The following is a 9,164-nucleotide window of genomic DNA, read 5'->3' on the forward strand; positions in this document are numbered from 1 at the left end:
GCGTGTGTGTTTTACCATTGTTGTTTAGTTATCCATATGAAAGCTAGTAGCCGCAATTGTTGGGCTTTTCCACCCTAGTCTTTGTTTTATGTTATGAATAAATGGAAGTCCTCTAATATTCTTCATTGGTTTTCTACATTTTTTTAGAAACTAACAAGTGTCGGGTGTTGTTTGCTTGAAGAAAAGTTCCCTGCTCATGGCATCGAATCAACAGAGAAGAAATGCATTGCTAAATCAAGTAGGTATTATGATTTCTTCTTTCCATAAAAACTATGTTGATTAATGCATTATTCACTTGTATGATGTGGGAATGTGGGGTTATTTTTTGTTGGTGATGAGTGGTTTTCTATTTTAGTGTGTATGATGCATTCATTTTTTGTTGGGATGCGACTTGTGATCGTAGCAATTCATTTTTATTTCAGATTTAAGTAGAAAACCAAACCATGTCTTTGGATGCTCAACGTAGCTGGATGTATAGTGGGTGGAAGGATAATGGAAGGCATTCTGATGAGTGGATACGCAATACAAATGCTTTTGTGAACCATGTTTTTGAGGGTGTCCGTACTGCCAAGTTTGGAGTTTCTTGTCCTTGCTCAAAATGTCGCAATGGTAGTAGAAGAACAAAAAAATTGATGACCTCTCATCTTTGTCATTGGGGTTTCATGCCCAACTACTTTAGATGGACTGCACATGGGGAGCATCATGTTCATGTAGATAGAGTGGAGTCTGTCAACACTGTTTGCTTAGAGCACATGTTGTGTGACTTTGGGGATGCAATGCATGTCGATAATGTAGACGAGGAGCCAGCACCAGATGCCAAAGCTTTTTATGCCATGTTGTCAGCTGTTAGAGACCCACTCCATGAGTTCACCCAAACCTCGCGCTTTGCTACTGTTACAAGCTTGATGGGAATTAAGTCACAATACAATTTTTAAGGGGACTGCATAAATAGTTTACTGAAACTTTGGCAAGATACACTCCCACAAGGCAATAAAATGCCATCAAGCTTGTATGAGTGCAAGTGTATCTTAGCTAGTTTGAAAATGCCACTCCTGAAAATAGATGCATGAGTTCACCCACTCCATGAGTTCACCCAAACCTCGTGTTTTGCTATTGCCAGCCAAGTGAGCTTAGTCTATTATGTTCCATATGCTTGCACTTCGGTTGCAAGTCTTCTTGATTGGCAAGTTGCTTACAGAGTACCACCTCTAGGCAGTCTAGAAACTCCCACAGATGATGACTACACAACAACAACACCCACTAATGCAGATGTGTTCCAAGAGAATAGTTTAGATGCCAATGATTTCATTGTACAAGTAGGATCACAACTTGACAACTTAACAATACGTGGTTCATATGAGGTGGTTGATCCAACCGAATTGTCACATATTAGCAACAGACATGATTTGGGTGGTGAAAGGATTCAGGAACAAGTTACCGAGGATGAAGACTATGATGAAGTGATCATTGAGGAAATTGAAGATGATGATGATTTCTAGCCCATTTTCTATTTATTATCATTGTTTGTAATTTGGGTAGTTGAAGACTTGGCAAGAAACACTTATCTATTTGCTATCGTTATGTTTATCATGATTGTCTTGTTGGTTGTAAACTGTTCTTTGCTATCTTTATCTTATTTGTTTCAAGAATCACACATTACAGGATGACAATTGGAATAAAAGCATCTCGACTTGTTGTAGCGATCAAACCAGCGCATGCTGCTCGAAACACTACTGCTGCTGATGGCACTTATGATGGGTACATAAGAGGAGTTTCAGATCTTCCTCCTGCCATTCCAAATAATGAAGATTGTCCAATCATTCGACCTATTGGCAAGACGTAAGTCTTATTATTTAGTATAAGTACTTTCTTGTTCTGCAATATGTTTTCCTTTTCTAATACTTGTTTTTTGTATTTACAACTTCCTTCTTTGTAGGCATTGGAAGGACATTCCTGTCGTTTGAAAGGGCAGAAGACCATCAAGTGTATTGACATGCCTTCTGAAAAGTAACCATCCCGTTATTCTGGATTATGATGGTGGGAAGGTGGTTGCAACGGAGTGGGAGCATTATCATGCGGTGAAAGACACGAATGGTCATTCTGTTGCAGACAAAATTGAAGATGCTTTTTGGGTATTAACTATTTAAATTGCTCTCTTTTGTTGACCAAGGTAATTTGCTCTTATTTATATTAAACCATCTATCAATTCTCATTGCAGCTAAGGTACAAGTATGAAGATGCATACTCAGAGAAGGCAAAGCAACATGTTCGAAGATGTTGCAAGGCACTTTTGCCAAGTATATTTTACTATGCAAGAATCCAAGCCATAATTGATCATTTTCGAAAAACTGAGAACACTAACATGAATGACAAGCTTGTTGGGCAACACTATTTGGATAGAGCTCAGTATTTGGTGCAAAGACAAGGTTGGTTAGGAAAAGAAGCTTGGGTTGTTGTAGTGGATGAGTGGTGCAGTGAAGAGTGGATTGCAAAATCAAAGAAATACCGTGCCAATCGTTGCAGCTCAAAGTTCAAGCCTCACAAGGGTGGTTCCAACTCGATGACTACTATAAGTCAAAAAATGGTTATCAACTAAACTTAGTAGTTTCCTTTATTATCACTTATCATATGAAGAATTATAAATATCTTACATGTCTTGAATCTTGTGTAATGCAGTCCGAACAAACCGGGGAAGATGTTAACCAGATTCAGGCTTGGGTGCATACACATAGAGGATTGGACAAGACCAAACCTATAATTCTCAACACACCAGAAGCAACTAAATGTTTGGTATGTGTTTTTTAGCAATACCATGGAATAATGCCAATATATATCTTTTTCTCAAACCAAACACATCCTTATGAAGTCTGGTCTGAATTTAGTGTATTTGCATGTCAACTTGTTTGTCCAATTTGTATGTCAATTTGTCTGGCCACTTGTGCAATTGTGTAATAGGAGATTTACACAATTATTTGAAATTCCTAAACCTTTGTGTACCTTTGTTTTCTTCTTGAGTTCGCACTTTACACAGAATAGGCTAAAGAGTTAAATGGAGAGGACTATGATATCCTGAAAAATGATGTTAGTTCTAAGGCACTTTATGATTGCTCTAATGGGAAGCCACATGGTACATGGTCTCTATTTAATGGCATTGTCAATGACATCGAGGTCATTTCTGAGGTGAGAGCTACTGGTACATCTTCAGCAGCCTTGAAGCGTCATCGAGCTGAAGAAATTGAAGATGTGCGTCAAAAGGAGTCCGAGAAGACTCGAAAAGCAGAGGCTTATGCCAACAATGTCTTGTCATGGGGTGTTGGGATGTACAAGCACTGCAATGAGATACAAAAGTTTCTTCAGGTGCTGGTTATACATTCCATGTTTATCAATTAATTTGCTAGCATTAGAAAGTAACCACTATGTGAATTTTCTTTTTTTGCAGACTTTGGCAACTAAGCAAGGAGTGCCTATTGGAGAAATACCACTGTTGGCGGTTCCACCTCCTTTTCGTTCGCTTTCTCCTCCTGGATCAACGCAACAATCTACCATCCAAGTATGTAATCATCCATCTCAAGCAAACACACACACACACACACACATTAATACATTTAAAGCATGATAAGGGTTACTTTTAAAACCTGGCTCTTGTTTTGCAGATTCTAGAAAATAGCGAAGAATCGCCAGCTTTGTGTGCTCAACAAGAAACAAATCCTAGCTCTATTAATGTATGTATTTCTCAAACTGATCTCAAATGATATAAATAGTAATGGTCTGTTTGTTGTGACCTTCTAGGGTTAAATAACTTAGTAAGAGGGGTATATTGAACAATGCATGTTTGCCTTCTTTCCTTTTCAGAAGAGAATGTTACAGCTGTTTGTAGTATAATTTCTTGATTGGGCTAAAACACGAATGCAATGCACCATAGGGTGCTTCAAACATAGGAGTACATATTGTTGTTTCTGTGTGCAAATAATAGTTTCACATGGCTATTGTTGGTAGTAAATGTTTTTCCTTCCTTCAGTATAGTCTTTGGTCTCATTTATTTGTACCAAAACAACCAGCGAACTGATTCAAAATGATGCAGCATGTGTAGTTGCATTGCTTATGTGTGTATGGATAAGTTGAGAGATACCTATTCACATACTTGTGACAATATGCATGCTCATGTGATGTGTGATGCTAGACTGTGTGGTGCTGGATCATTTGGGATTAATGATGATTAATGGGGCTGTGTGAGGACGTTGGAGGGATCATAATATATTTTTTGTCCAATTGTCCAATTTATAGTTGTTATGCTGCCAAAATTTATACCAGATTTTGCATGCCTTTGTTCTAATTACTGGAAATAGGAAATTCTGTTTAGACTTTGTCGACTTGATGTAACTCACTAATTTTCATTGGAACATAGAGTTGCATGTAGTTCCTCTAATAAGTTCTTATTGTCATGTTCCAGCTTTTGAGAATTTGCGAATCTTTCTTTTCAGGAACATGTTACTGTTGCAAGTGTTCCTGCTGTAGACGATGAAGGGATGTTTGGGGGATTTTTCAGTCAGTCTGGAACCGGTGCACTAAGCCTATCGCTATTGAGCAGTCAGTTGGTTCCTTGATGTTCTTGGATGTACAGTGCGTGGAGTAATATTTTGGTGAATGTATAGTTAACATGCTAGTACATGCTGTGTAATGTAGGAAACTCTAGTTGACCTACATAAGTGTGTACGTGCTAATTGAGATGCTTAATCAGTTAGATGTAGCAAACTCTAGCTAGCAAGCCTATTTTTTGGTCAAACATGTGATGGCTGGTGATGTCTTGGCATCTACTGTATGCATGTGACGATTGGTGTCTATCTATATCTATATATATACACTAATTATTTGATGTTATTTTCATTTTATAATTATGGCTCCATTTTGAATTATTGGTTATGAATTCAAATTTAAATTACACGTTTGAATTATGTCTACATATGGGGAATGTGTTTCCTTACAGTATGTAACTCTAGGGAAAGTATGGTGATGTGGCACGAAAGGGCCCCACAATCTTTCCCTAGGGCCTGGCTGTAGGTAAACAACCTATCCACGTGGATTGCAACATACATATGGAAATCTTTCCCTAGGGCTTGTGCCTCTAGGTAAAGAAATTTTCCCTAGAGCTTGCTGGATACACCCTAGGGGAAGGGGTCTTTACCGACTATACTATACCTAGGGTTCTTTACCTAGGGCAAGCCCAAGGTAAAGTCTTTCGCTATGGTTTTTCCTATTTTACCTACGGTATATGACTCTAGGTAAAATGTGGATTTCTAGTAGTGAATGAATGATCAAAATTGTAAGGGAAGCCAAATTTCTGTTGTCGTTTGTGGTTGAGCTCTTGAATACCACCGCACTGTACGGCTGCCTGGCCCCTCCGTCCCAGAGCTCTCTCCAGGCGTCGTCCATGGCACCGCGGTGCACAGTAAGTGGTAAGGAAGCGATGGCATCCCGCTGTGCCGCGTTCCTCGCCGCCCGCGACCGCACACACGGTAAGGAAGCGATGGCATCTCGCTATGCCGAGTTCATCGCCGTCGGCGGCCAGACAGTTACATGGGTAGACTCTGAGGCTGCCATGGCTAAATGGGTAGTGGATCTAGAGGCGTCCAAAGCTGCACAGAAGGAGCGGAAAAGGCAGAAAGCAGACAAGAAAAGAGAGTCCCGCCGCCACAAGAAAAAAGAGGTCGCACGCCGTGGTGAGGAGGGCTTGGCGGAGATCGAAGCACGGTGGCCTGCCGCCTACAAGGCCGGGAAGGAGAACACCGACATCTGGCCAACATGCCCTAATGGAAGCATGTGAGAAGTAGTTTAAGTTTGTAGTATTAGAGAAAATTACAAGTAGTACTTTAAGTTTGTAGTATTAACGTACAATGTCGGTAAGAGCATCCTTTGAGGGCTTTGAGCGCTGATTAGCATGTGTGCCTGTGTGCGTTTTCTTGCGTTAATCATTAGAAGATCACAAAACACATGGTTTGTATGTCGTACCCGTCTGCGTTTTTTACGTTAATGGCCCATAAGTCAATTACCTGTGCAATATTTCCTAATAAACCAGGTGTACCATTGACTGAAAAAATCAAGTACACGTGTACATTTTTTTAGATGGGATCTGCCAACTTTCTTTTTTCTCACACACGAGTATTTTACGCGCTTCGTCTATGTTGTGTGTTTCCCCCACCCAAGTTTCAAATTTCGCACCAAAATTTTCATTAGGCGCGCAATTTCAGAATTTATTCCTCCAACCACATCCCCTTCCCCTCAGTATCCCCCCTCCCTCACACCTCCCCCTACCGGCATCTCAAACCGCCGCTGCAACCACAACTTCAACCACATCTACGTTCTGCTCAGATCCAGTCAGTTAACCCACTGATCTCTATCACGTCCCCGACTAGATTGCTTAAATGGCGCCTACAAAACATCCTCATGCCTCCAAATCCCCCCCCCCCCGCCTCCGTCCATGGCGCGATGGCCGCTGTGCATGTTGACCCGGAGGAACACCTCGCCTCCGTCGCCACCACCGACATGGTGCAGGCTCTGGCCCAGATGAAGTCCCCCAACGACTACCCCCCGGGACTTAACAGGTAAGATCCGACCACCTAAATCTTACCAATACCACTTGCAACGGCTATGATTTGTATGGTTGATGTATTAAGCATGTTCGTGCCTTGTTTATTTCAGTACTACACACTGTGTGATGTTCAAATATTACCGTGTCCAGCTCAGTTTCACCAATACCAGCAACGAACATACAATACATGACTCAGGATATCACTATGCTGCCCTTTTGCTATTTTTAGTGGATGCTAACCCTGTTGAACTTAACATGCTTGCCCATGTACTTACGCAGGGTCATAACAGCCGATGCTCTTGTTTGCCGTCGAGGTGAGCTACATCCCATGTCTTACAGTATTTCACATAATTTGTGCAATTGCAGTTTAACTTCTACCCATTTACTCGTTGCCTGTAGGTACACATGTCAGTGGCACTGATCCATGCTTCGACCCGGAGGAATAGCTCGCCTCCGCCGTCGCTAACTTTGGGCGAGCTCTGGCCAAGATGAAGTGCCCCAGTAACTACCTCTCAGGACTTACCAAGTATGTACTCACCAGTTCAATCTTACCAATACTAGTTGCAATTAATGGCTATGTTCTGTACGGTCGATGTATTAAGCATGTTCTAGTAAACATGCCTAACACGTTTTTGCTACTTTACCTACCTTTTTATAGACATCTGGGCCATTCTCTGCTCTGGCAGCACCTGCCTTGTGATGTTTAACTATGCCAATTGCATTTTTATCAGTACCAGTTTCAATGTCTATTAAGCCTGTTGCAATTAACAGTTGTATCATTTTTAAAGAGTTGTATTTCAATGGATACAAACTTACAAAACATGAATTAGGATGTTGTTAAACCTGTTGTAATTAATAGTTGTATCCATTTTTAATCCGTCCCTTTGCTACCGTGCTACTCTTTCGAAATGAAGATATCACTACAGATGCTGCCGTTTTATTACCATTTGCTATTTTTGGTGGATGTTAACCCTGTTGTACTTAACATTGGCTTTCCATGTGCTTACACAGGGCTACAATGGGCGATGTTGTTGTTTGCCATCGAGGTTAGATGCATCCCATGTCTTATACACCATCTATTCCTAAATATAAGTATTTTTAGAGATTCCAATATAGACTACATAAGGAGCAAAATGAGTGAATCTAGATTCTAATCAAAACTATATCTATAATTCTATATACATCCGTATGTAGTTCATATTGAAATCTCAAAAAAAATACTTGTACTTAGGAACATAGGTAGTTGTATTTTACATCATTTGTGCAATCTCAGTTTACCTTCTAACATTTACTGGTTGCTTGTCGGTACATATATGAGGGGTACTGATCCACGCTTCGATCCCTTTTGTGCATGGGGCAATGAGATATTCATGAACAAGCGTCAAGTGAGGAAACTAAGAAAGATTGTTAGGCGAAAGAAATGGGTGATTGGAATTAAGCTCTTTATTTACACTTTGTCGAAGACAACAGTGAACTTTAGGATGGTAAGTAATGTGTTTCCTTTTCCCCTTGCCCACAACAAGTTACTCTATTAGACCTCAGTATCTGATATTTTTCTCTTTTCAGTGGTTTCTGAAGCTATTTACTGATGATTACCTTGCAAACTACATGACCGGAGTGGAGGCAACTAAGGTTAAAGTATATAATTCATGCTACCATGATAATGCTCTAGAAGTCTTCCTGAAGGCGGTGGAGGATGGGCGGGCGATCATCACAAGGGGTTGGACAAAAGTGGTTCGTGCCTATGGCATGCAGGAAGGCACATTATGGGCATTCCTCTTCTTCAACACCGTCGGCAGTCAAAATGATTTACACTTGTCTCTTCACCTTTACCGCCTTTAAATATTGTGGTTCGTCATAGTTAATTGCTGCCTAATCCTGTAATTACTAAACATATTGTACTGGCAATTTTATTTATGGATTCGTTGTTGAACCATTGTGCTGAGAATTTGAATTGCACGTTTCGTATTTCAAAATTTCCAATTAGAATAATAAATTACAGGCAAAAATAAAAATAGAACAGATGGTCATGGACCTTTGCAAACGGTTCTAGCAGTAAAAGTGCTTGCGATGGATAGCCCAATGCCACACAGTTTTCTACATCAAATCGTGTGTGATGTAGTTAATGAAAGCAAACAGTTAACCAATGCAGAGCATGTGTGATAGTTACACCTTTCACACACGAGCATATACATAAAACCGTGTCGGATGTACATCCAAATGGAAACGTTTTCCCTGGATTGACTATGTGGGATGTATGTAAGAACGGAAACGTATTCCTTAGATTGACTGGGTGTGACATACATACGAACGGAAATGTTTTTCTGGGATTCACCGTGTGCGATGTACATACCTACGGAAATGATTTTTGGGATTCACCGTGTGGGATGTACATACCTGCGGAAATGATTTTGGGGATTCACCGTGTGGGATGTACATACCTACAGAAATGATTGGGTTTCGATGCCTCGCCCGATCGTACACGGCCCCAGCCTGGGTCCCAGGAGGGCCTATCCCCGACGATTTCTGGGTCGTGTGGGAAGGACACCCTATCACACACACTCACTTGGCGACGGTT

General features: G+C 40.7%; 2 protein-coding genes and 1 pseudogene across 2 annotated transcripts; all 3 read left to right on the plus strand.

Moving 5' to 3' along the window:
* The first annotated feature begins 256 nt into the window (after positions 1 to 256).
* LOC147978961 (uncharacterized) lies at positions 257 to 1,499 on the plus strand (annotated as a pseudogene).
* A 164-nt stretch (positions 1,500 to 1,663) lies between these two features.
* LOC125546739 (uncharacterized) lies at positions 1,664 to 4,892 on the plus strand. The gene is made up of 9 exons (XM_087514963.1): positions 1,664 to 1,839; positions 1,937 to 1,958; positions 2,046 to 2,132; positions 2,219 to 2,284; positions 2,677 to 2,790; positions 3,037 to 3,357; positions 3,440 to 3,550; positions 3,654 to 3,722; positions 4,482 to 4,892. The coding sequence occupies exons 1-9, from the start codon at positions 1,664 to 1,666 to the stop codon at positions 4,602 to 4,604; spliced, it is 1,089 nt and encodes a 362-aa protein (XP_087371089.1). The 3' UTR covers positions 4,605 to 4,892.
* Positions 4,893 to 7,604: 2,712 nt separating this feature from the next.
* Positions 7,605 to 8,428, plus strand: LOC147978962 (uncharacterized). Its single transcript, XM_087516692.1, has 3 exons — positions 7,605 to 7,630; positions 7,890 to 8,070; positions 8,153 to 8,428. Exons 1-3 carry the CDS (start codon positions 7,605 to 7,607, stop codon positions 8,426 to 8,428), a joined length of 483 nt encoding a protein of 160 aa, XP_087372818.1.
* The last annotated feature ends 736 nt before the right edge of the window (positions 8,429 to 9,164 follow it).

Source organism: Triticum urartu, chromosome 3A (genome assembly GCF_056163025.1).
Source record: "Triticum urartu cultivar PI428250 chromosome 3A, HENAU_Tu73, whole genome shotgun sequence".
Lineage (NCBI taxonomy): Eukaryota > Viridiplantae > Streptophyta > Magnoliopsida > Poales > Poaceae > Triticum > Triticum urartu.

Excerpts from the sequence above, each read along its gene's own strand:
- LOC125546739 (XM_087514963.1), top strand. The coding sequence starts at position 1,664 with ATGACAATTGGAATAAAAGCATCTCGACTTGTTGTAGCGATCAAACCA. Across the intron at positions 2,285-2,676 it reads ATGTTCGAAGATGTTGCAAG|TCCGAACAAACCGGGGAAGA; the intron begins GCACTTTTGCCA and ends TGTGTAATGCAG. Across the intron at positions 2,791-3,036 it reads CAGAAGCAACTAAATGTTTG|GCTAAAGAGTTAAATGGAGA; the intron begins GTATGTGTTTTT and ends TACACAGAATAG.
- LOC147978962 (XM_087516692.1), top strand. The coding sequence starts at position 7,605 with ATGGGCGATGTTGTTGTTTGCCATCG. Across the intron at positions 7,631-7,889 it reads GATGTTGTTGTTTGCCATCG|CGGTACATATATGAGGGGTA; the intron begins AGGTTAGATGCA and ends CTGGTTGCTTGT. Across the intron at positions 8,071-8,152 it reads CAACAGTGAACTTTAGGATG|TGGTTTCTGAAGCTATTTAC; the intron begins GTAAGTAATGTG and ends TTCTCTTTTCAG.